General features: G+C 49.3%; 1 protein-coding gene across 2 annotated transcripts; it reads right to left on the reverse strand.

The window, feature by feature from the left end:
* Window positions 1–10,364: 10,364 nt before the first annotated feature.
* RAB7B (RAB7B, member RAS oncogene family) lies at window positions 10,365–26,097 on the reverse strand. Of its 2 annotated transcripts, none has more exons than XM_045012203.1 (7): window positions 25,670–26,097; window positions 21,006–21,117; window positions 18,476–18,537; window positions 17,743–17,869; window positions 16,601–16,816; window positions 15,385–15,510; window positions 10,365–13,556 (listed from the first exon to the last, which is right to left on the reverse strand). In XM_045012203.1, exons 2-7 carry the CDS (start codon window positions 21,075–21,077, stop codon window positions 13,476–13,478), a joined length of 684 nt encoding a protein of 227 aa, XP_044868138.1. In that variant the 5' UTR covers window positions 21,078–21,117; window positions 25,670–26,097; the 3' UTR covers window positions 10,365–13,475. The 2 variants fall into 2 exon arrangements, with proteins under 2 accessions (XP_044868138.1, XP_044868139.1); XM_045012204.1 differs by having other exon boundaries at window positions 21,001–21,117; window positions 25,670–26,095.
* Between the last annotated feature and the right edge of the window lie 974 nt (window positions 26,098–27,071).

A 27,071-nucleotide genomic window follows, 5' to 3' on the forward strand; every position in this document is an offset into this window, starting at 1 on the left:
ACATCCTGTTTGCTTTTTTGACCGCCTCTGCACACTGCATGGACATCTTCAGAGAACTATCCACACACAGCAGGGAGGTCTCCTGATTGCCACTCCAGTGCCCTAGCGATCTGCTGAACCGAACTTCTTCCCAGGCTCACCCAGCGTTCTCACTTGTTAGTTCAGGGTCCATTGCTAAAAGACTTTGGTCCCAAATGGCCTCTATTTCTGCAAGTACTGGAGGTGTATTTAAGAGGTCTTGCTAGTTTCAGCAATGTAGTAAGGAATAAACTAATATTTCCTGGTACTTTATTTCACCCAAACTTCTAAACCAATATCCAGGACTAGACAGACCATCATCTAGACTCAAAATGTAGATTTGAAAGTGAAAGAAAGAAAGAAAGAAAGAAAGAAAGAAAGAAAGAAAGAAAGAAAAGCTCTCCTAATATTGATAGAAATGTTTTCTTGTATTTGGTGTTATGTGGTGTTTAGGCAGTGTGTTTGTTTGTTTGGTTTTTGTAATTTTAATTCATATGATTTTGTGTTTGGATGTAAACATCCCCCTGCCATTTTTGCAGCCACACAATGCAGCATGCATTAGCTAGTGAACAAGAACCTGATGTTAATCTGATCAGGCTAATTCCACTGTCCAAGCTGAACGAAAAGAAGTAACATCAGTACTGGAGAGCACATTAGATTTTTAAAACATATCAATCTCGGGGAGTGGATTGTTTATTTTGTTTTTAAATATCTAGATGGGACAGATCTTCAGCCGTGTGAAGCAGCAAAGATCCACTGATTTCAAGGGAGCTGCACTGATTTACACCCACTGAGCATCTTTCCATGATTTTCAACCCACGGGTATCCTTTCGATGGATGGAACCTACAGCTGACCGTGTTAATCTTATATGCAGTGGTGTTGTAGCCGTGGATATTAGAGAAGCAAGATAGGTGATATTACCTCACTCACTTGCCGCTCTTGGGCATTTCAAGACTCTTGCCTTGTCCTCTAGTACATTTCAGTTTAGGACCCTCTTGGCCTGATATGCCAGCATCCTACCTGGCACAACGTCTGCCTTAGCTTAGAGTCCGTGTCTTCCTGGAGAGACCCTTTCCTGGGGTGATAGTGGCTGACAGGTAGAATTGACCGAGCCAGAACAGAGTTAATAAACTAGGGGGGGACCACACAGACCTTGGTTTCTTGTTTGCAAATACATGAACAGGATCAAGAATGAAGGAAGGAAAATGTCAGAGATGGTCTGAGTATCCAAAGCAGGAGTTGGAGGCAGGAGGGAGTGTGGATACCTAGAGACAGACCTGGGCACCGACCTAACAATGTTACCACCAAACGTACATCCCAGTGTGCAATATAGTAGGGCCAGATCTGCAGCTGGTGTAAACCATTGCAGCACCATTGACTTCAGTTAGGACATGTGGTGGAGGCTTGTGTTTTGGGAGCAGTGGGTTACTGTGAGAGACAGGTTGAGTTTAGCTGGAGACTGGAGCAGTGCGGGCCGATGTTAGTGTTCGAGTGAGCCCTTGCATAAGTGAGGGGAAGAGTGTGCCCGCCCCTGGACAGAGGGGCAGTGTGAGGCCCAGGAGCCGGAGGTGTGGGGAAAGACTATAATGGTGAGGAAGACTTGGCCTGCCCAGCTGGGGCTGAAGACTCAGTTGTCTTATGGATTTCTGTTGGGCTTTGATAAAGGACTCTGTGGTTCTGGAAGGGGCAGGACTCTGCATATTGGTCTGGCTGAAGGGCCAGGACATTCTCATGGCCAAAGGACAGTGGGGGAAACTGAGGCAAGGGTACTGTAATGCCACAGCCAGCCAGGTGGGGGGGGGTGTACTGAGGCAGCAACTTGGCCATACTGTGGTTTTACATGAAACCCACAGCACATAGGGACAGGCCAGCTGGGGAATGCGTACCGTGTCCCACACAGATATTCGTCTGAGCCTGATGCATTGACTAAAGCTGCCTTAATGCTAAATCAGATGCTAATTCTACATTGCTCTGCACCAGGCCTAATCACTTATGCCAGGGCAAAGTGGGTATAAAACACTCCCATTCTGCCCTGGGAGCATTTTACATGTGCTTTGCATAAGCGCCAGTACAATGGAGAGTCTGATCCATTGGCCCTGACTCTCGTTTACACTTAGCCCCACTTTATACCAGCACGGTGTCAGCATAAAGGAGCCTTGAAGTGCACATAAACTCTCAAGGCCTGCTACGTTGCTGAAGTGATTTAAAATGGCCTTGCTCTAAGAGAGAATCAGGCCAGTTGTTTATTAATTGAAGGCTCCCCCTTAGGTAGGACACAATAGTGTGAACTCGCGGAAAGCCGTGTTTTTCACTCTGCTTTCTCACTTAATAGTGCACATAGCTACTGCAGAATACTTGGGTCGAGAGCCCCTGCATGAAATTCACGGTGCACTTGAAAAGAACGGCGTTTCCTACGGACAAACCCTCTCAGAGCGTCCTGTTAACAACAGCTCAGCTCGCTGGGCAAACAGTGCCACAGCTCAGAGCGATTGCGAAGCCCAGGCTCAACAAATTCTGCAACAGAATCAAATACTTCTCTTTCAGATCGGCTTCGCTGGCCAAACAGTGACTAAGCAAGTCTATGATAAACATCTTCAGCTATTGGAAGGGAAAGGTAAGCAGCAAGGAAGGTGGTCCAAGTGGATGGAACTGGGGGTGATGGGATGAAATGAAAGAAAGGGGTGTGTATGAATGGAAAGAGCAGTTCGACTAGGGAATAGTTTCCCAAGGGAAGAGGTAGGAGGCCTGTAACCTGAGTCATTTGAAATTGGACTGGACAAAACTCTGCAGAATTAACATAGGAACACGGGACATGTCAGGTTGGATCATGGCAGGGGTCCATCTATTCCTGGCTCCAGTGGTGAATGGACTAGATTGGACTCTACCGGTCACCTTTGACTCTAATGTCAGGATTCTGTCTTAGACCATCCTGAATTGTTTGGAGTTATTTTGTGTTTACTCCCCTCTCGCACACACACTGGCCCCCAATATCTTTCTGCAAATCAGGCACTGGGTCACTAGAAGCAAATTCCTGCTCCTGTCGAACTAATTTAGGCATTTTGCCCATTGTGGGACCAGGAGTTGGTCCTGAGACTCTCTGTGGGCGAGATCCTCATCTGGTGTTAGTTGGCCTAGCTTCACTCCAGTCAATGGACCTGCCCCAAGTTACACTAGCTGCGGCTCTGCCCCATTGTTTCTTCCATTTAACAGCAGCAGTAGTAGCAGCAAGGCATTGCTTCTGTCTGCTTGTCGCCCTGGGTCAACGATTTGTTTGTAGCAGTTTTTCCCTACTTCTAGGTGCATGACTCTGGAGGAGATCCCTCTAGGGCACAGGCGAGGCACTCTGGTAGGATGGGGCAGTGTGGAGGAAAATCTTGCCCATGCCATACTCATTCTGTACAGAAACAGAGGACTCCAGTCTCCAGGGGTATTAGGCTGGTGCCTACCACCAGCAGGAAATTCACATGGAATAAAGCAAAGGAAGAATACCACCAAACAAACAACTAACCCAGGTCCTCTCCTTCTTGGGAAATCCAGAATGCCTTTCCTCATTCCCATCTCCTGCTCCTCTCGGGTCACGGGAGCCCAGCTGCAGGTGGGAGCAGGGAGGGAGAAGAATTTTAAACACAAAACAAAGAACATCAGGGAGACAGCTAGAAAGCCTCTGCGGATTTAAATGAGAAAATGGTCATTCAGAACCTCTTCCCACAAACCAGGGTGGGCTCAATTCCAACCCCGCACTGGGAGATTTGCTATGGAAAAGCTGGTGTGATCTGCCCAGCCCTAGTGTTAACGTGATAAGATGCTACTTATGTTTCTCCAGCCCGAGAACTTACTACGCAAGGCAAGGAGAGTCAGATTCATCCCTGGCATAAACCTATTGATTTAAATGGACCTACATCATGGATGAATTTGGACCATTATGTGTATTCTAGCCTTTGCTTCTCACAGGAACTGAAGGTCTGAGGTGAGTCTAGCACAGTATCCTCTCTGCCAGTGGCCAGCACTAACTGCTTCAGAAGAAGGGCAAGAAATCCCACATTTATAGATTTTCTTTCTTTCTGTCTTTCTTTCTGAGTCAGTTACTAATTGGCAACCAATGGATTCTGCACACACAAATTAGTCCTCATCAGCACACAAGGGCTCTAGATGCTATATGCTCTGCTCAGTTTTGATTCTGGCTGCTTCAGTCAGTCTGGCTGAGAAAGCAGCAACTTTTGAGGGCAGTCAGGTGGCATGACACATTCCTCAGAATGCCCGTTCCCATTGGGGAAGGATCGATCCAGATTCTGAGCCAGAGCCAAGTTTATGGCTCAGGCTGGTCTCTGATCACGGCATCTAATCAGGGTTTGTTCTCTTGTGAGATCTGGGTGTGGGGCAGCAGGTTTCCCTGAAGCACAGAAGGAAGCAAGGAGTGGCCGTTTCATTCGTTTGGTTTGTTTGATTTGGTATGGCTTTTAGTGTCCAAATGACAGCTAGTCGGCACAAACCAGATCGGGTTCCCATCCGCTGTCTGCATTAGGAGCAGCCAGCGCAGAGGTGTAGTTCAACATAATATTGACACTCGCAGCAGCACTTAACCACCATACTGTAAATTTGCCAACCCTAATGCACTGGAGTGATATATTTAGAAACACTGTGACTTGGCTGTATCATGCCATGCAGCCTATCTCACGGCTATTATAAGGAGGAGATAACTGGCCCAGGTGCAGGTTGCAATGAACTAAGGGAGAGATTGTAGCCTCTGGCCCCATTACGTGAAGCCCTGCCTCCCGTTAGCCACGTAGGGCTGAGATGACACACATGCTTCTCGGAAACAGCTGGACAGGTGCCACTGTCCCTGCAGTTTTAGGACAGAGGGAAAAGGTAAAATCAGAGCTCAGAGGAGAACTATTAGCCAAAATGGGCTTCCCCTCTCATCGGCCTGCAACTCCTCTCGCTGGCTCAGCCCCCTAGTAAACAGGCTGAGTTCAAGCACAGTTGTCAGGGGTGGGAATCTGCCCCACACAGCTGCTATGTCCCTCTGGAGAATCATGGACACACCGTCCACACTCCTGCTGCCTAGGAGTCAGTATGCACTCAGCCCACCGCTGGTATTACACCTTGCCCCCTCCATCTGCTTCCTCGAACGATACCCGCCCAAGCCTTTCCTCCCATCAGCCCTGTGGAGCCCATGCAGCAATGGGAGAGCACGTCGGAGTCTATTTCAGCTCATGTGTCACCAACAGAATTGAAGCTGGGGTGGTGGGGGGCAGGGAGGGAAGCAGGAGCAGTGCAGAGGTACAGGGTCTTCACACTGTGCATCCATCCCACCTGATCTCAGGGTATCCACCAGCCCTGGGGGCAGAATCCCCAAGATGATCTGCAGGAAGCAAGTACTCGCACCTACTTCCTCACCCCTCACTATTCTGGGGGAAGCTCCTGCCTCCCCGCCCCCCCCGGTGAGCTTTTCCATAGTTGGAGTCAATTCCCACTCTCCCTCCATTTGCCTTGTAAGCTGAGCCCATCAAATCTGCAGTTGTCACAGCGAGAGGCCAACCATGGATCCCACCAGGGGATTTTTACAGAATTCGGACTGTAGCTGCCCTATAAGCCAGAGCTCTGGCAACACCCTGGCCCAAGTGCCTGGGCTCTGTGAGCATTTCATAGCCAGGGTAACAATACAACAGAGCTAGTGGACACTGTCAGGCAGCATACCATTGCCTGGGGAGAACTGTTTGGAAGCCATGCCTCCGGGGGAACTGCCTGTGAAGCCATGAGGCCGAAAAAGCCAAGTTGTAGGCAGCCACACCAAAGCTGGAATTTGTTAATTAACCCTGTGTCAGAGTGAGATGTTACATGTCAGAAGAGCCAGACACAATGAAGCATAAAACGTGGTAATAATCAAGTCCTAGAGAGCAGGAGAGACCGTTCAGCGCTGCACTGCAGCAAGCAGAATGCGTCTGTGAGTGCACAGCTTGTTTGCAAGACAAAGCTGATAACAGAAAAATGGAGGGGCTGAAGCCTTCTGGGACATTAAACCTGGAAGCTAAGAAGTTAGCTCAGGCCTGGAAGAGCTGGAAAAAGGAATTTAACCTCTGTGTAGAACGGCTCTGGCAGATAAAGAGGATGCTGTGAAAATAAAATCCTTTGTTACCTGATTTGAGAAAAGAGGAGAGAGATAAATAAGACCCTGTGCGCAGAAATTCCCCAAGCTCAATGCACTTTAGAAGCAATAATGGTCTGTTTTGATACTCACTGTAATCCGAGGAAGACAGAAATGGTGGAACGATATAATTTCTTTACTTGGGATCAAGCAGGCAGGGAGGATGTAGATGAGTACAGCACCCATTTAAAAGTGCTACCAGTCAGTTGCAATTTTGGAAATATTAAAGATTCATCGATAAGAGACCAGATGGTGTATGGGACACAAGACTCACAAGTGAGAGCAGTTGCTGAGGGAAGCTGACTTAACTTTGGGGAAAAGCCTGGTGATATTCAGGGCGTCGGAGCTATCCAAAGAGAGGATCAGAACCCTGGCAGGGCAGTCAGCAGGCTGTAAGAAAGAGAGATCAAAACCAGATACAACATCAGTAGATGACAATGGTATAGACACATGCAAATACTGTCGGGGAAAACATGCAAGTCAGAAAGAAAAGTGTCTGGCTTATGGGAAAAGAGGCCAGATCTGTGACAAATTTAATCATTTTGCAGCCAAGTGTTTGTCCAGAGAGAAGGAAAACAAATCCAAGGTACACACAGTAACTGAAGAGAGCAAAAGTGGGCAGAAGGACTTTATGCAAGTGACCAAACAGATGGTAAACCCAGCGCAAGGAGACCCTAGGGCTGGAGCACCCACAGAAAAAAATTAGTGGGTGCTTAACACTCACTGGCAGCCAGCTCCCCACATCCCACCCAGTACTTCCTGCCCGCTGGCGGCCCTGCCGATCAACTCCAGTGCCTCCTGCCCACCACGATCAACTGTTCTGTGGTGGACAGGAGGTGCTGGGGGAGGAGAGGGGAAGTGCTGGGGGACGAGGTGCTCTTGGGGGAGGGGGCGGAACTGGGCAGGAAGAGCCAGGGTGGGGTGGAGTGGGGGCAGGAAGAAGCATGTGGGGGCGGGGCCTGGGGCAGAGCTGGGGGTTGAGCACCCCTGGGGCCCGGAGGAAGCCGGTGCCTGTGACTACAGCCACTGAAAAGTGAACTGCAGAATCGTGGAATTATATAACCTGTAGAGAACAGCACAGACTGAATGAACCGTCTTGGGGTGGTAAAAAAGCTGTCCGGAAAACTGAGTCTATGCATAGAAATTGTATGGAGGGCCAGGTAGGGAAGGCTGAGGGAGGCGATGCCTCTCCAAACAGAGAGGCGTGGCCTAGCCCCCACCCCCATCCAGACCCCCAGAACCTCCACCCCATCCAACCCCCCCGTTCCCCACCCCTGACTGCCCCCCGGGACTCCTGCATCCTATCCAAACACCTCTGCTCTCTTCCCAATGACGATCCCCCCCGGGACCCCTGCGCCATCCAATCTCCCCTGTTCCCCACCCTCTGACCGCCCCCGTGGGGTTCCCTGCGCCATATCCAACCCTCCCTGCTCTCCCTGCCCCACGTTACCTGTGGGGTGGGGGAAAGAGGGGCTCAGTCCTTTCCCTGCGCGTTTCCCCTGCTCATTTGGCTGCTCTCCCTGGCTCGCTCCCTGTCTGGGCTTGGCTGCTGGGGACAGGGGCCAAGCATGCTGGGGGGTGGAGGAGGGCCCTGGCTTGCTTTTCCCCTGTCCCTGGCAGCAGGGCCCAGGCCACTTGACCGTCCCCCTGTAGCCCTTCCAGAACTCCCCCTGCTCCCCGCCCACTGACCGCACCAGGTCTGGCGGCGCTATAGTCATGCTGCTCGGCCGGAGCTGCAGCCATGCTGCCCAAGCACTGGGGGAACTGTGACTGCGAGTGAGGCGGGGGTGGGGCAGGGGCTAGCCTCTGCCCCGCTCACCGCACTGCCGGGGAGTTGGGCTGGCTCCTCCACAAGCCTGTCCTGACCCCATTCCCTGGCAGGAGCTCGGGGGCCAGAGGGAAGGTCCTGTGGGCCAAGTATGGCCCACGGGCCGTAGTTTGCCTCCCTCTGCTTTAGAGAAAGCTTTGAAATGGAACCATTTCCCTCTGCCTACAATTGAGGACATATTACCAGATCAGTCTAAAGCAAGACTCATTACAGTGTACAATGGAAAAAATTAATTCTGGCTTGTTGGATTGGATGAAGATTCCAGTTACTTGACAACCATCGCGACTCCACTTGGGAAATACTGATGGTTAAGGATGCAGTGAGAATCAGTCAGGCATCAGAGCTATTCCAGAACAGACTGACCAAGGGTTAGAGGGCCTGACGGGAATGTGGACAATAGCAGATGATGTGCTGATAGTGTGAGAGGGTGATAAAACAGAACAAGCACAACAAGATTGTGACTACAAATTACTACAGTTTTTTCAGAGATGCAGACAGAAGAATATTAAACTGAACTTAGACAAGCTTAGTTTGAAAGTAACCAAGGTGCCATACGGTGGGTATCTGTTGACCTCCAAAGGACTGAAAGTAGATCCAGAGAAAGTGAGGACAGAGAAATGCCAAGACCCAGTGATGTTAAAGAAGTCCAGATATTCATGGGAATAGTCAATTATTTAGCAAAGTTTTGCAACAATCTGTCTGAGAAATGAGAGACCTTGAGACAGCTGATACATCGAGACATCTTATGGGCGTGGAAGGACCAACATGAGGAAACATTCAGGAAAGTAAAAAAGATGACTGGGAAGGCTCCTATTTTGAAATATTGCAACACAGAGGAGCTCCTAATACTGCAATGAGATATAGCTGATTAGGGTCCGGGGGCTACCATGTTGCAAGGGGGATAACCTGTTTCATTTGCAAGCAAAGCATTGTCCGTGACAGAGAAGGGCCATGTTCAAATTGAAACAGAGGTATTAGCAATACTCTTTGGAATGGAAAAAAAATCACCAATCCAGCTATGGTCTCACCATGGACATACAATCTGACCATAAACCTCTCAAAGGCATTTGGAGAAAGCCATTACTCAGTGCATCAAAGCACTTACAGCAGATGATGATCTGACTGCAGAGGTACACCGTATAGATCAAGTATTGCCCAGGCAAAGATTAGGTGTTGGTGGACACCTTAAGCCGTGCATACCTGCAAGAACCCAACAAGGAAGGACCAGAGGTGGAGACAATAAATATGATACAGGACTTACCTATCTCAGAAGAAAGGCTGAGAGAAATACAGAGAGGTACAGAACAAGACAGAATGCTGTAGACATTGAAATTCATAATCCTACGACAATGGCCAGTGACAAAAGACCAATTACCTAAAGAGATAACACCATTCTTTCAGAAAAGAGACAGTTTTGTGTACAGAATAGCATTATATTTCAGGGAGAAAGAGCAGTTATTCAGGCAGGTTTTAGGAATAAGATTATGCACAGAGTTCCTTTGTTACAATTCTGGGAATTGAAGGTTGCTTAAGGTGAGCCAAAGAGAATATGTATTAGGTAGGAATGAATTTGAAATTAAGGACGTTCATGAAAAAGTATAAGGTATGAAGGCCCTGGGAAGTTGTGCAATCTCTATCATTAGAACAGGGGTGGCTGACCTATGGCTCCAGAGCCACATGCGGCTCCTTGTGCAGGCACCGACACTGGGGCTGGAGCTACAGGTGCCAACTTTCCAATGTGCCGGGGGTGCTCACTGCTCAACCCCTGTCTCTGCCACAGGCCCTGCCCCCACTCCACCCCTTCCCACCCCCTCCCCTGAGCCTTCTGTGCCCTCACTCCTCCCCTCTCCCCCCAGAGCCTCCTGCACGCCACAAAACAGCTGATCGGGAGATGCGGGGAGGGAGGGGGAGGCACTGATTGTCAATGGGTGGGAGGCGCAGGAAGCGGGGTGGGGGGTGAAAGCTGATTGGGGGCTGCTGACATATTACGATGGCTCTTTGGCAATGTACACTGGTAAATTCTGGCTCCTTCTCAGGTTGGCCACCCCTGCATTAGAATTTTTTAAGAACAGGTTGCACAAACTCGTGTCTGGGACAGTCTAGGGCAGGGGTAGGCAACCTATGGCACGTGTGCCAAAGGCAGCACGTGAGCTGATTTTCAGTGCCACTCACACTGCCCGGGTCCTGGCCACTGGTCCGGGGGCCTCTGCATTTTAATTTAATTTTAAATGAAACTTCTTAAACATTTTAAAAACTTTATTTACTTTACATACAACAATAGTTTAGTTATATATTAAAGACATAGAAAGAGACCTTCTAAAAATATTAACATGTATTACTGGCACGCGAAACCTTAAATCAGAGTGAATACATGAAGACTCGGCACAGCACTTCTGAAAGGTTGCCGATCCCTGGACTAGGGAATACTTAGCCCTGCCTCAGTGCATGACCTATAGAGGTCCCTTCCAGTCCTACATTTCTGTGATTCTACGAAGCTGGTATGGAGGCTGTACAATAGACGCTTTCTTCACACTGTACTGATGACCTCTTGTGCCCAAAGGCAGAATGACAGGCCCATATACAGATCTTTCATACATTTTAAGACTTCAAGCTATAGAGATTCCACCATTTACTCTAGTTCAAACTAGCAAGTGACCCATACCCCAGGCTGCAGATGACCGGGGAGGGGAGAGGAAGGGGGAGGACCCTGGATCTCTGGCTGACAATCTGACCTGAGGGAAAATTCCTTCCCAACCCCAAATATGGCAATCAGTTAGACCCTTACATCCATTCCACACTCCTTCCATCCCCATTTGTTGTGTGTGCTTTTCAAAACTGGTGTTTGGTCAAAGAAATTTCTGCTGGGGAAATAGTGATGGTCCCGGAAAAAAATCCTGGAATTTCTCAGGAATGTCATTGTGATCTGCAGGAGAGGCTCGGAACCTATTTAGATCATAAGCTTTCCAGTGCAGGGACTCTGTTAGATGTTTGTACAGCGCCTGGCGCAGCACCTTCTGGGACCTTGTCTCTAGGGGCTGCTGGAATAGAAATAATAATAACAATAGGATTGTGTGTCACAGTGGCCTGAGATAGCCTGAGACTGGACTCCAGGACCCAGGAGGTTCTTCCAGTCCTATGGCTTATATGACTCCCGGCTCAGAGAGAGAGGCAGGAGCTAGACACGTTTGAAATGTGAAACCAAAAGAAGTCCTGCAGCAAAGATTGAGAGGCTTCAGAAATGGACCCTTGCAGCTCCTGGGGGTGGAAGAAGGGGATTCCCCACCCATCCAGTAGGATCTACTTCTCCATCAACACTGACACTTCAGAGCTGGACTAAATGCTCCAAGGAAGTGCCAGTCCAGCTTGCCTTATTCCCCTGCACAGGACCGCTGTGAAATTTGCTTCTCCCAGGGAATCCCCTATCCAGGACATCCTCTCATTTACAGCCACACACAAAGAAGATGCACACGCCCAGCATTTCAGAGTAAACTTTTTACTTTTGCTGGGAATTATTTTAAATTAACAGGGGTGTTGTCGTCATCTCTGAACCCAGAAACATTTCTCTAAGGTAGCTTTGAGCACACTGGGCCAAAGACCTTCAGCAGTGCGAACCATGTCAGGGTGTTTGCAAAGGGATCATGGTCCATGTCAGGGTGTACGTGAAGGGATCCTGGCCCATGGCTCAGCCCATATCAGGGTATATGCAAACAGATCACAGCCCACGGCAGGGTGTACAGGAAGGGGTCCACCACTCCTCTGGGCTCCATGGCTGGATCAGATTTCCACAGTCAAAGCCAAACTGCATGGAAACGGCATTGATACACCGCTGTGCCCTCTGACCCCAGCCTGTGGCTTGGCTTCCGGTGAGCCTCACTGCTGTGTTAACCCAGGTTTCACCAATTCCGCCAGCGTTGGCCAAGTTCCATGTGGCAGCTGCTTCTGCTGCTCACAGCCACCAACTAAAAGTGCCATGAACCACCTTCGAGAGGTAGGAATGTGCTGCTTTCCCTCCCACTGCTCCTGTCCTGGGATCACTGAAAATCCTAAATTCATGTGTCAGTTTCACATTACGGGCACAGCTTAGTCCAGCCCTTGAGTCTTTAACACCCAAAGATGAATCCGAACCCCACAGGGCAATAAAAGCAGAAAACTGGGCATCGTTCCCAGGTTGGGATAGAAATCCAGACACTTGAGCAGGGGAGACCCTTCAGGACAGGAGCAGATCTGCACAGATCCCATATGCTCGCTTTCCTTCACTTTCCTTTTTCAAGTTCTGCTCAATCCCCTTGCTTGTGTCAAAATCTGATCCATGCCTCCCCTTTTTCAGTGATTAATAAAATAGTAATCATGCCTAGCTCTTATCTAGCACGTTTCATCATTATCCCCATTTTACAGATGGGGCTACTGAGGCACGGGGAGGTGAAGTGACTTACCAAAGGTCACCCAGCAGACTAGCAGATGAGCTGAAAATAGGACCCAGGTCTCCTGTGACCCAGTCTAGTGCTCTAGGCAGTAGGCACCACTGCCTCCTTTTAAAAGTATTCCTTTAAAAAACACCCTGCCAATAAAACACCACAGCACAGCTCATTGCCAAAGTGCTTTACCAACAACCTCATCTCTGGGTGAGAGAGTGTTATCACGCCCCCACACCATTTTACAGGTGGGGAGAAACTAAGGCACAGAAAGGTTATGCCTAGGGCAATGTGTGTCAATGCTGGGATTAGAATGTAGAAGCTCCTGGCTCTCAGGCCTGTGCTTTTACCACTAGACCATCCACCCTTCCCTCCCTTGGGGATAAATAGCTTACGCCTGTTTAATATCAAGTGCAGGCTGTGCGGGTGTTAGTTTAAACACTGGGTATCTGGCGAACAAATGTCTCTGTTTTGCGTTCAAACAGTGGGGACTGAGATTACATTCTCTAGGGAGGCCCAGTCTGCAGGGCACTGACAGCACAGCCCTGCCTTGCCTAGCACTGTCAATTCAGGCGTGTGTTGGGAATGCCTGGTCAAGTGCCAGAGGGTGAGCCACTAATCCTCTGTGACCTGCCTGAGTGTCAACAGGTGTAACTAGAGCAGAGAGATAGCAGGTGAGTGAGGTCACTGAGCCAGCCACAGCCCTGGGAAGGCAGCTGGGCCACCTGGACTCAGCACTGACTGCACAGAGCCAGGTTTAGAAGGCTGGTGCAAGGCTTTGAAATGGGTGGTTAGAAGGTTAATGAAGCAATAAGGGTCCCGATGCATAGGAGCAGCCAGGTGCAGTCTGGCTGGGTTAGTCCAATCTAGGCACGTAGAGAAAAGGCAGGTCTCTTCTCTGCACTCGGTAAATGTCACGAGATTTGTCCACTTGGCTGTGCAAAGTGGAACCGGATCACTGTGATCATCTCCTGTGGCTGAACACAAAACCAGAAGTGAATGGAGTCGGTTCAGCGATTTTGGTGCCGAGCAAGGGCTCAGAGACATGTCAGGTGTCTCCAAATGTCTCATTCAGCAGCATTTCTTCTTGGGCTGGTCGTCAGGAGTGAGCTTGATGGAATCTGTTAAATAGTTCTCGAGCATCTCTTGGTACTGGAAAAAAGACAAGAGGAAATAAAAGGGGCTTAGGTTTGCTTTTTAAAAAGGATGTGCTTTACTACAATCCCTGAATCCTAAACTTCCCCATGGGAAACCACCCGATTTCAGGTTTCTTACCAACCCGAGTTTCTCTGAGGTTCACAAACTTTTTGAAGAGCTGGGGATAAATCTCCAGGAACCTGGGACTAAATTTTGAGCTGAAATTTGAGTGATCTCAGACTGATTTACGATTTAGGATGAAAATTAGGCAAAAAGAAAGAACCACACGCAACAGATGCTAGTCAGGCTGCTTAATACTTTCAGACACCACAGTGATAGGCATGGTGTATGAATCTGAACAGAACAGAACTGCAGAAAGCCTGGCAACTTCATTTGAGATTCAGTCTGAGTTACAATATTGGTTCACTAAGAGTATGGGACCAAAATCACAAAAACGTTTGCATAACATGTGGAATGAAAACACTCTCATTTACATCACTCTATTGAACCTTCTGCACAGATGGGACAGTGACCCTTGTGGTTAGGGAGAGTAATATGCTCTACCTATCGTAGTATTGTACATACATCCACAGGCAGCAGACACCACACCTTTCCAATGGAGATGACTTAGCAACATTTCACTGCAAATGTTGTAGGTTTAAGTTAGCTCCATTTTAAGCCTGTAGAGTTTAGTTTGATACCAGTCCTCTCTTCTGGGCAGACCGTTTACTTTAATCGTGACTCCTCCCCTTATTTAAATACTAATTCCAACCTAGGAAAAGGGCCATATTTTGAAAGGGCCCAACACATTTTTTGCCTGAAGTTTTGTAGATTTAAATAAATTCAGACACAATGTGTGCCGTTTTCATGTCTAGCTGTTTGATTTCTGGGCACCGTCTGCGTTCTCTGGTTAAACATGTAACTGACCTCAGTTGTACCAGCAAATACTTGCAGATGCAAAATTGCTGTCTTAAAATGGAGGACAGCTTCTAAATGACTGGCCTTCAAGCCCAGTGCTTTCCCACCTCTATTGATTTCATTGAGATGACCAGTAGAGGGCACAGTTTACACAGCTATACTAGCTTTCTGGAATCCCTTATGATTGGTCGAAAAGTTAAAACAAAACTTTGGCAAAGAATTTTCAAAACAGCAAAATATTTCTTATTTCATTAGCTTTTAGAATTATTTTTATCAACGTTATTTATGAAAACATTTATCTCCTTGCTTATTGCTCAATGTTTTTTACATGAGAAATATTCAACACTGAATTTTTTCATCCGAGTAGTTGCAAGATGGATTTTTAAAACATTATTTAAAATTAAAATTAAAGTGCTGAAAATAATTAAAATTAAGTCCTGAAAATATTTCAGAAATAAATGATGAATGATAAATTTGCATTTTTGACTAAAATTATTGGAAAAGATAAAAAAAAACGTGAGAACTGGTCAACGGCCAGTCTGAATCCTCACTTAGGTATAAGGTGAAGTTTAGGATTTAAATCCAAGGGCAAATTCAGGCCAGGGTTTGGGTTTTAGCTTAAATGGCACCAGATTCTCACTAGCTGTTTCCATGAGACTTCTGGCCCAAATGATGAAAATAATAATAATCATTCTAGCTCCTAAATGGTACTTTTCATCAGTGGATCTCAAACCACTTTACAAAGGAAACCAGTATCATTATCTTCATTTTACAGGTGGGGAAACTGAGGCACAGGGCGGGGACATGACTTACTCAAGGTCACCCAGGAGACTAGCAGCAGAGCCAGGAACAGAACCCAGATCTCTCAAGTCCCACATCAGGGCTCTAGCGCTCACAAGGGCACATGGCCAGCACCGCTACTCACCCTCAACAGGGCCTGCCTCGCGAGCGTCTCAAAGGCCCGCACTACGTTGATATCGTTCTTGGCACTGACTTCGAAATACGGGATGTCCTTTTCTTTGCACCAGAATGAAGCTGTCTCCTTAGACACCTGGGAGAAGAGAAGGGGATGGGGTCATGTTATTCATTTGCAGCCCTTAAGGAAGTGATCAAGTCCAGTGCGTGGGGTATTCACCGGTCCTGATGGTAGCCATATGCTCAGAGATCCCTGGGCTTCTCCCTGGGCTTTTCACTCTACAGCCACTGAGAGCAAATGTTGTGATGGTGCGGAGCACACTCAATGCCCATGGAAGCCAATGGGAGCCTCCAGTGTGGTTTCAGAATGAGGCTCTCAGTGCATGCTGGCAACTCAGCTTGGTCTCTTGACGACAGGGCCAAGTGCTGGCAGGTACAGAGCCTTGTACCGTCAGGCACACAGCGGTCAGTAGCAGAACATTTGGCTCATCGCTCTTCAGGAACACAGATCTTCTTAAAGAGCCTGGGCTGGAACATGTTCCTCCTTCAGCAAGGTCACAGGAGGGCTTGGTGGGCGGTTAAGTGAAGGAGATTTCTTTCAGCCTTCTGGGGAGGGAGCCTTCTGGAATCTAATGGTTGAGCTACCGCTGAGGGGTTTTATTAATTATTAATAATGATTTCCCTTCCCTCGCTTCCAGACAGGAATTTCTGGTTTGTTGGTGAATTGTAAACCCGGCCTGTGCCAGACTAAATACTCCACCTATATTAAGTAAACCCTATAGCTTCTAAAGGGAACTACTTGTTCCAGGTGCCTTAATTTTGGGAAGCCCTACTGGAAACACACAGAAGGGGCCTGATTTTCAGAGGGCGGGAGCTCAGCCCTTTTTGGAGATCAGACCCCTTTAAGGCATCTCCAGTTGGGCACCCAACAGCATTAGCCACTTCTGGGAATTTAGGCTTCAAGTGAGGCTTGTGGTGGGTTATTCATTTTTAATTGAATTTGGTGCTGGTGAAAGGTGTGTGATTGACAGGAGGTTGGAGTCCTGTGTCATTCCCAGAAGCTGTACAGGCAGAAGGAGGGCGAGTTTCCCCAGTGTGCTCCAACTGTGACCCGGAGGCATCACCAGAACGCTATGAAATTTAGTCAAAGAAATCTAGCCCTACCCCTCCCACCCTCCATGGCCGATTCTTCTGAACTCTTAACAGGGACCAAGCTCTCTCTTTACCTGCCGTTCATTTAAGTCGATTTTATTTCCCAGTACCACCATGGGGAAGCCCTGCTCTGTGGGGATTATCTTCTCCAGGAAGTCCTCTCTCCAATCATCCAAGGACTCGAAGGACTCCAGGTCCGTGACGTCGAAGGCCAGCATACAGCCATCCGAGCCCTTATAGAATGTCGACACCATGGACCGGAACCGTTCCTGACCTCCGGTGTCCCAGATCTAATGGGGGAGAAGGGCAGGAACACACAACACTAATGACTGTTATGGGGTGACTGGCCCTTTAAAGGGGGACGGGCTTCAGCCCCCCCCCACACACACACAGCCAACTCTCCTCCCCAGGTGGGGGAAATGAAGTAGGTCATGTGACTCAATCAGGCTTCTACCTTATTTACCTCAGAGGTCTGTGGAGAAAAGGGAAGTGCGGATGGCAGATGGCTGCCGAAAGGCTGCAAGGAGCTAGAGCATAAGGTAGGCAGAGGCCTGGGAAGACTCCAGGCAGGAAGGACTGGGGGTGCCTGTCTGGGGAAGAGCAGCGTGGGGACAAGGTGGAAAGGAGCCAGGAAAGGGCTGAAAAGGGGTGGGCAGAAGAATGAGAGGGGAGAAGACCAATCCCTGGGGAAAGAAAGGCTGGGCCCTTTGTGTTCTGTTTGTTTTGAAGTTCTGTTTCCAGAAGGGGTGAAGGACTTAGCCGAAGGGCCAAGGCACTGCAGCGGCCAAACCAGACTGTGGCGTTTACTGAGGAGTCCTGGGAAGGGGAAACTGAGGCAGGGCTGCTGCAGAGCCCCCCCCCCCCACCCATGCTCTGGAGGTGGTGACCTGCTGACTGTGACCTTAGACTATCTGCTGCTCTCTACACCATTTAGCTATCAAGGGCCTGGTTTCCAGAGGTGCTGGGCACCTGCAGCTCCTCTTAACTTCAGCAGAATCCATGGGTGCTCAGGACCCCTGAACATCAGGCACAAGCCTGCAACAGTTAAAATGTTACCGTTGATTTCAAAGGGAGCAGGAGCAGGTCCTGAATGATCCCTTATTTGTGCACTGACCTCTGTTAAATGGACATCGCCTGGCGCTGTGCACACACACCAGGTCAAAAGACAGGCTCCTGAGTGGATAGATGCCAGAGACCAAACAGAGAAGTGCTTCACCTGCAGTTTTAGGGGGGTGTTGTCCACCATGATGCACTTAGATAGGATACTGGCTCCCAGAGTAGTCCGATAATCTTCATGGAATGTCTTGTGCACAAACTGGTGCAGGAGGGAGGTTTTCCCCACCCTGGGACAAAGGAAGAGGCACACAAAGGGACATGCGTTAGCCTCAGGACTTCTGAGTTGCGCTATAGAATCAGGTGCAAGGATTAAGACTGGAGAGTCACAGATTCCCACACCCTGTTATTAATGGGATAATGACTCCAGGATGGGAACCAAACTCCAAACACTCAGCCTTGCCATTTTCATCTGCGCTAGTACGCTCCGAAGTTAGCCTTGGTCTTGGATGTATCTTAGATGTGTGAAACCTGTATGCAGCCAGGCTTCAAACTGATCTATGAACTAGTTTGGTTTGGGGGGTGGGTGCCATACTGTAAGTACAGGAAGACTGGAGTTTGAACCTCTACATTTAAGGGCTTAATTTTTTAATGGTTTATTTTTAATGCTGTTAATTTCCCCTGTGTTCCACAGCAGCTTAGAGATTATTATAAATACATGAAAAGTAAATCAGAGAACCTTAGCCATTAAAGATAAAGTCCCACTTTCTCATTTACATTAAGGCCAACTTGCATCATTCTAGCACAGTAAAGGGGGCTTAGAGTGGGACTCATTTAGCCTTCATGAGAACAAACCCTCAGGACTGTTGGACTCCAGTAGGAAGGATTCTGCTTACCCCAGTGCTCCTATGATAATTATCTTCAAATCCACGTTCCTGCTAGAATTCATGAAGAGGGCCTAGAGGATGGAATGAGAGACAATGACTAGACTAGACTTCACATCCCAGCTACCACGAGACACATGCAGAGAGGGGAAATTCACCACCAGCCCTCGGCGTCACTTAATCCAAGGGCCGTGTGGTAACCAGCCCTATTGCTGCGTGTCCCTGAGAGTGCTGTGGTTACAGAGCCGCCTCCAGGATGGAAATTTTCAAAAGAGGTCAGCGCCCACAGTGGGGGCCAGAGTCTATCTGTGACTATCTGGCCTTTATTAGATGCCTGAATGGGAAGTGATGTATTTTTGGAAATCACATCTGGTGGCCTGTTGTGCATACCACGTGCTCAAAGGCAGGCAGAGCAGGTGCTCCAAGTGCTGGGCTGGTCAGGCTCCAGCCCTTGGTGGGGCCCTGTAGCACTCATACACCTTGAATAACAGCACATTCTTTTTCCAGGGCTGCTTAAAGGTGCAAATACCCTCAGCACAATGACTTTAACAATTACAATAAAAGATCAACCCAGCAATTCCTAACTCAGCCCCTAGGGGCCAGTTCAGGACAGGGGCACTGCATCCCATGGGGCTCCTCCTGCCAGGGATACTCCACCCACCCCTCTCCCAGTGGCCAGGAACCCTGTCCTGCAGACTGCCCCCAGCCTGAATCCTTTTGTCTAAGATCTCAGTGGGGCATATTTGCACTGCCCTCCTGCTGTCGCATGTCACTCGCTGTGCTGTATCCGGCTACAGCGGCCACAGGCCAGCCTCCAGCAAATAGGCTGGCTCCCCACCGTCCCTTCCCTTACCAGCCCCAGCTCTTAGGCTGCCTGCTGCCTGACTTTTCCCTGCAGCCAGGCTCCCTGATGAGCCAGATTCTCTCTGCCCTCAGCATGTCACTTCATTTTTCTGTGCTCTGGGCACTCGGGCTGGATACTGACCCGGGAATGACAGTGCCCTCCACTGCCTAAATCCTTTTCTGCCAGCACATCCAGGATGGCGGGAAGGTACCCCATAATGTTGCGCATAGGCGTGATTTTTGGGGGCAGCACTAGTCAGGCGAACAGGGCGGGGGGCGGGATTCCACACCTGCCTGAGGTTTGTGGTTTGGGGGAAGGGGGCACAACAGCCCCCCTGACGCCCCCCAACTGTGTCCCTGATGTTGTGGCATGTTTGTTACAGTTGGTCTGCCATGTGCAACCAATTCCCCCACCCTTAGGGAACTGCTTCTTGCTCAGATAGCAAGTGAGACTCTCTGTGACAGCTGCTTTGCATAAATGGCAGCTAAGGCCTTGTGCTGGGCCTCGGCACAGAGCTGAATTTTGCCCATAGGGAAATCTCCCCATTGCCATCTCTACCTGCGCCAGATTCAGCTTCTCCTCAGAGGCTGCCTGGCATGTCAGGAGAGCTTGGAATGGGGCTTTGCATTTGTTATGGGTGCTCAGGAACCTTAGAGCTTTAACCATCACTGATTGTAGCTTGGTTAAATGGGATCCACTTCTAGGCCCCTGAAACGCTGAGCGTCTGCATTTGTCTCTTGTCCCCCTCACTAGCAAACCCCGCCCCGCCCCCCCTTGTGCTGTGCTTTCCACTGCAACAAAAGGAGAAGGGGCTGGAGGCAGGCAGCGCACAAGCCCTCACAGACTGACCGTGCCTGCCAGCTGCCACAAGGAGCCTATTGTGAGTGGGACCGGCATCCAACAGACCTGTCAGTGTTTGTGCTGAGTGCAGGAGCCAGCATTACGCAGCCACTGTTTCCCTCACTGACTTTATCGCTGCCACTGTCCAAACTGCGCTTCTGTTTCCACATCCCAAATGGGTGTTGCCTGGAGCTCCAGGCACTATTTTATCCTTATGGTGCTGGTGATGTCAGGTGCAACTTAGACTGATCCTATAAAGAGAGGGCTCTGGGGCCAAGGCTGAGGGACTGTTTTTCACCTGATGTCACAGCCTGGAGACTGACACCACTGAGACCACTGCAACTACACCCCATTTTCGCTGCTACCTTGTCACCTCGCCTTCTTCTGACCTCTACCCCTTCACACTTGTCTGCTCATTCTCCTGCTGAATATTGTCTAATGCTAGAGTGTGAGGTGTCTAGGGCTGGGACTGTCTTACTGTTGTTTGCTTGTACAGCATCTAGCACAATGAGGCCCTGCTCCCTGTGTGAGGTCCTTAGGTGCTACTGCAACAGTAGCTAATCATCATCATAATAAAATAGCTGTAAGAAACTTACAAGAAACTTCCCTGCCTTTGGTTTTCATTACCACCCTGAAACCTGGGTCCCTCCCACACAGCTGAGCCAAACATCAGTGGAGGCTGGGCCACAAAGTATTTGTTAAAAGGGCGCGTATCACTGCTAGCTAATCTTTCCTGGCTGACTTTCAACTGAGACTGCATGAAGCACTGACTTGGGAGACCAACCCTATGTTCCATTCGAGACTCCTGCTATTTCTGAGAGCAAGTCAGAGGTAGAGAACCCAGTCCACAAACCTAACCGTGTGGTGATTCATCATTCTTCCATTCCGGGGTGACTCATTCTTTTCTTGGCCAGCAGAAAGATTCACCATTACAAAGAGCAGGGAAGGACATCAGGGAGCAGTACTGAAGCTGAGAAAAACATTGTTTGAAAAACATCTCTGTTCACATGTCCGTTAGCAGAGCTAAATACCAAAGTATTACTCCCACGCAGACCTGGGATAATATCTTTCCATTATCTCATGGGGAACGTTCAGGGCAATGACTTAATTTATTATGGGGCACACTTTTCAAACCGGTGGCTCTCAATCTTTCCAGATTACTGTACCCTTTCAGGAGTCTGATTTGTCATGGATACCCCAAATTTCACCTCACTTAAAAACTTGCTTACAAAAGAAAAATCAGACCTGGGCTCTGGTTCAGCTTTCACCGTCTCCAAAGCACAAGAGTTCTCAGACACAGGATTCAGCCTGTTTCAGAGACAGGGGCTATCTGCGCATTTTGGATTGGGTTTCAGATTCCAAACCCTCAGAGTTGAAGGGGTCTGATAGATCCTTGGGTCAGGCCCATCTCCTATGCTAAGTGTTTGGAATGATGCACCTTAATATCTTGACTCTACAGCTACTGCTGCAAAACTATAGAACTTACCAGTAAAGTCCCAGTCCCCTAGAAGCAATTTCTGCCCTCATTCTGCATTAGGGTTGCCAGTTTCAGTTGGATGTGTTCCTGGAGGCCTCATAACATGACAATCTTTCATTAAAGATTAATCTTTAATTCCTAGAGGCTCCAGGAAATCATGGGAGAGTTGGCAACGCTATTCTGCACTGTTCTGCAATAGCTTTGGACAAGCAACAAACCAGGAAGCTTGGAGGGGAAAAGAGAGGCTTGGGAGTGAAGCTATGCAAAGGGGAGTCAGTGCTTGAGCCAAGTATAAGAAAGGCACAGGTAGGTACACATGACTGATCAGACTGGGACACACCAATGGTCTAGCATCTTTTGGTACATCGGGCACTAGCTGGTTTTTTTTGCCTTCCCATTGAAGGCTAATTCCCTCCCCCTGCCCTTATGCACCTGGTCAATTGTGCAATACCAGAAAATGGGGGAGGGGAGATTTTTTCCTCGACCGCTGATAATTGGTTTTGGGCCATGAAGTGTGAGAGTAAGGCAGAGATCAATTCCTGGATAACAGGCACGTAGGAAAGGATCAGTATGGATTGTGGAGAGAGACAGCTGAGCTGGCTTGGATAAAAATAAGACCTGATAGAAATCACTCCCCAACAGCCTGGACTAACCTTTATTAGGAAGTGTGGCGGTTGGGTGTAAAAATGTTGAACTGCTGATCTCACTAGCCCTGAAGGAGTCTGCCAACACCAGTACAAACCCAGTCCCAGTACAATACACTCAGCCATCCCGGTGTGAGAAAGTGAAATCACTCAAAATCTTGCTGCTAGCATCCCTATCAAGTTATGGCCATCAGTGACAGAGTCACTTTCAGACAGCATGGTTCTGGCATCTGCAAATAACCTGTGTATCTTATAGGATGTCCACTTGCACTACCATGGTTTTATTTGGCTTTGTTGACTCTAAAGGCACCTGCTAAACTAACCACTCCCCAAGCCTGTTGTGTATTGGATCAAGGGGTGGTTAGAGTGGAGCGTGTGTAAAATGAACAGGTAGATCACATCAGGTATCTTCTGGTGGCGGCATGTTTCCAGCTGGCATGTCTACCTGCCATAATGGCACCATCAAAGATTTAGGGCTTCTTGAAAGTAATTTTGGATTTAACTTGGTGTTTTCTGATAAACTGGCTTGCATCCATACACAAGGTTTTTGTCTGTTTTTTGCCAAATTATCTGGCATCTCATTCTGCATTAACTAATTTGCTTTGGAAGCAGATCAACTCAAAATCAGAATGAGGTATGTTATCCCCAGATTCCCCTCCCCTGCAGCTAAAGGTTGGGCAATCCCCTCTCAGGTTTCAGCTTAGTGTGATGTTGCTGTCCCACTCCAGCCTTCCAAAGAGTCCTCCAGCAAAAAATAGGGACCTGATAATAACTAATGTCATGAAAATCTAATCAGAAAAAATAACTCTTTGGAGAAAGTGTAAATACACGTGATTTTGGCCTTGTGCATCCCAGAGTAGCAGGAATGAACACCACACATTTCCCCCCGCCTGCCTCATTAGCAGTTTCCCTTTGCGGTTTAATGTTCAAAGGGCCCTTCTTTGGTCAGATTTTCAAGTGTGCTCAGGACCCGGAAGGGAGCTGCTGGGCACTGAGCATTTCTGATAATGTGGGGGGGGGGGGAGTGTGCGTGAAACACATTGGTGCGCAGTCTTCAGCACTAATCCCCCAATGTTATCACTTCCACATGCAGGTGATAGGATTTCCTGTTGGGCTGATGGTCTGTGTTTGGGAGCATGCAGAACTGCCTGGGCACAAGTCGAGGCCGTGCTTTGGAAAGGAGGCCCTTTGTTTTTTCATGGAGAGGCTCAGGCCAGTGGCGCTGGAACAGCTTTTGGAATGTGGGTGCTGAGCTGCACCCCCCCTCTTTGCCCTGTCCACACCCCTCACCGGCCACTAGAGCTGGGGCCGGCAGCCAAGACCCCACATTCGGGCCCAGTGGCTGGGACCCTGGGCCCGGCAGCTGGCCAGGATCCCACATGCAGGGGCCGGCAGCCGAGAGCCCGGGGCCAGCAGCTGAGCAGGATCCAGATCCGACAGCAGAGCCCCCAGGCAGCAGCAGGCCCGGTGGCCAGGACCCTGGGCAGCAGGGCCATGGGGCCGGTATCAGGTACCCTGGGCAGCGGAGGCATGGGGCCAACAGCTTGGATGCTGGGCACAAAACCTGGGGGTGCTGCAGCAGCCCCAGTACTGCTGCTTCCTGTGCCTATGGCTCAGGCTGCATAGGGGAATGGCTGGGCTCACAAACAGTAACAGAGCTGCACTAGTCTGGATGTGCTAGGCAGCACCACAAATAAGTCTGAGATGAGTAATGTTCAGTCCATTCCATGGCATCTGCATTTACACAAGGGAGCAGCAAGACTCATGCAGCACAGCTGCAATGTGAATGAGTCTTTCAGAAATCAAGGTCTCCATTAACCCTTCAGATGGCTACAAGCCCAGACTGCGGAGGTCCCCTATCTGATCTTGGTTTCACCTCTGTGTAACACCAGTGACCTCGTTGGAACTACTCCTGCTTTACACCTGCTGGACTGAGAACAGAATCAGGTCCCCTGATTTAACTGGGATTAACTAGGATTGCTCTGATCCCGGTCTGGACGTGTCATTCCCTCCTCCTGTCTCCAACCCACCTTACCTCTACACTTGCAAACTGCTGTAGTGCTCTTACTCATGTTGAGCTCAGATCACAGTCCGGGGCAGGACAAGCTACTCCCAAGGAGGCTTTCACCCCTCTCTCTAGTCTGAGATAGGTCCCTAAGACCTGTCTCAATGTATTAGCTCAATTGAGTTAGCCTAACAGCAGGGGCGGCTCTAGTGATTTCGCCGCCCCAGGCACGGTGGCACGCCGCAGGGGGCGCTCTGCCGGTCACCGGTCCCATGGCTCCGGTGGACCTCCCGCAGACGTGTCTGCGGAGGGTCTGCTGGTCCCGCAGCTCCGGCGGACCGCCGGAGCCGCCTGCCGCCCTCCCGGCGATCGGCAGAGCGCCCCCCACGGCATGCCGCCCCAAGCACGCGCTTGGCGTGCTGGGGTCTGGAGCCGGCCCTGCCTAACAGGCTTGAAGAGATGCAAGTCAGCATGTCGGAAAGACACGTGAGCTGGCCATGCTGTAGCCTATGGGGAAACTAGGTTCCAACATGGCCAACTAATATGGCTAGGAACATACCACTCCTTTTTTGCCCATTGAGACAGGGCTCTAATGAAAGTCTGTCTGAGCTATCCTTTGCCCAGGTCACTTCCCATCTCTCCACCCTGCCTCCGGTTGGCTTCCCCTCTATTCTCCTCATTCCTTGCTCGAGCGAGCCTCTTGTCCTCTAGCCAGCTGGCAGTCCACGCTCTGGACTGTGGATTCCTTCTGACTGGCCGGGCTCTTCTTGCAGCCACACTCCTCCCACAGTCTGGGTGCTGCCCTGAAAGGCAGCGCCTAATTAGGTGGCCACCTCTGTGTCTGATGCCAAGAATCGCCCCTGGGTCAGCCAAGTCCATTTCTCGATATGGGACAAACTAGCTGCCCAGAGACATTACCATCTGTTTCTCAGGCTGCGCAGTGCTGAACGTTTAGTGACAGCGTCCAACCCACATTTTTTTTGTGTGTGATGCGTTGTCTAAAGCTGCTCTACTTTACAGACATCTGAAAAGGGCATAGGGTTGACTCTGCCCAGAGCCCTCTATACAGTGTAGCCTGACCTCTGCGCAGGGATCTGTATACTGCTGAGCCTCCTGTCGAGAGAGCCTCAATCTCTCAAATCATTCAGGGAGCACCCACCCATCACTGCAGTCTCTTGGTGCTGGCCCGTGCCTAGCAATCCAAAAGTCACCAGTTGTTTTGCCATATCTGGAAACCTTTGTTTGTCTATTAACTCAAAAAAGGAGTTTGCAAAACCTGATTTGCCTGTTCAAGAGAGCAGGATGTTACTTATCAGATCCCACCGGCTTTCTTACGAGCTCATCCAAACCACCACTTCACAACAGCAAACAAAGGGGGCAAACAAAAGACACTTACTGACTGTGGCATTCATCCTGTGATCTCCTCCTCCGGCTGAAAGGATTCTAGTGGCAACGAGAGGCCATCGGCTCTAGCCCTCGGTGCTTGCAGAAGCTCTTGCTTTCTTCTCTTTACTTAGCTTCCTGAAGAGGAAACAGTCAAGTGAGAGGAGTCTCCAAGAACTCTGATTGTCTGAGCGTAATATTTCTCTTTCCCTTTCTCTCCCTTGCTTTTTTTTTGCCAGCAGTCAGAGTCAGGGGGAAGGTTGTTAAAGAGGCAGTCCAGAAATGACATCAGCGAAAAGGGGTTGAGATAATCAGATTTTGTGCCTCTGAAGGAATTTCGTGCACGCAGAGATTTGAACAGGGTACATCTGCATGAAGGAGGAACTAAAGTTTAAAGTAAATTGCCTGGGCACTGAAAGAATTAGGAAGCAATTAACTGCCCAGCACTTTACAGACCTCTTCCTGTTCTTTTATTAGTTGTCCCCCGTAATTAGTGGGTTTCTGAGGTCTTGTAGATCCTCCCCTTAGGCTGAGGGGGGGATCCGTTAGCATGGGACGGGCTTCCGCCCGCCCCGGTTCCCGGAAACCCAATAGACTTTACAGACCTGGATGAATGCCTGCTACCATATCTGCAGACAAACCTCATATTTTAGCTCCACTTTGATGGGTACTTCATTTTTAAAACCTTGCTGTCTTTGTGGATGCAAGCCCTCTCCCCACTGCCTCTGTACTCACAGGGCATGGTGCTCTGAACACTGGGAGTTTGACGGAGGAAATAAGGGACTTTTCCTAATTGTTTTCTAACTCATCCTGTTGCTCAGGGGCACCCAGCGCATTTTCTCTGCCGCCCTTGCCATGTTCGTTGTGAGATTATTCAGGGCTGAAAACAAAACAAAACATCAGATTATGTTGCCATTGTCACCTGAGTCTGACAGAGTCAACTCCCTGGACTGAGCTCCGCCTGTGCTGATAAGGCCAAATGGGCCAGCCCAGGTCGGTGAGAGAGTTGTTACCATCTGATGGCTATCGGGTGAGTCTGAGGCTGTGTCTACACTAGGAACATTTTGCTGGTAGAGCTGTACTGATCTATTACACCAGCAAAGCACTCCTAGTGTTGATGCAGCTCATACCAGCAAAACCGCGCTTTCGCTTGTATAACCCCATCTGTAGTAGTGACCCTTGTTGGCATACCTATGTCAGTCAGAGGTCACACTCCAGCATGACATAGCTATGCTGGCAGAAGTTTGTAGTGTGGACCTGGCCTCAGTCCATTTCTTGGTGCACCGCTGCCATCACCCTTTCCACCAGCTCTGCTGGCAACCTCAGCAGAAAGGCCAAGGGTTGGACAGGCGCAGAGACTGCACTGCTCTTCAGAGCAGATTTAAGGCATGTTGGTAGGTCAAGGTATAGGGCTG

Source organism: Mauremys mutica, chromosome 4 (assembly GCF_020497125.1).
Source record: "Mauremys mutica isolate MM-2020 ecotype Southern chromosome 4, ASM2049712v1, whole genome shotgun sequence".
In the NCBI taxonomy this organism is placed as follows: domain Eukaryota; kingdom Metazoa; phylum Chordata; order Testudines; family Geoemydidae; genus Mauremys; species Mauremys mutica.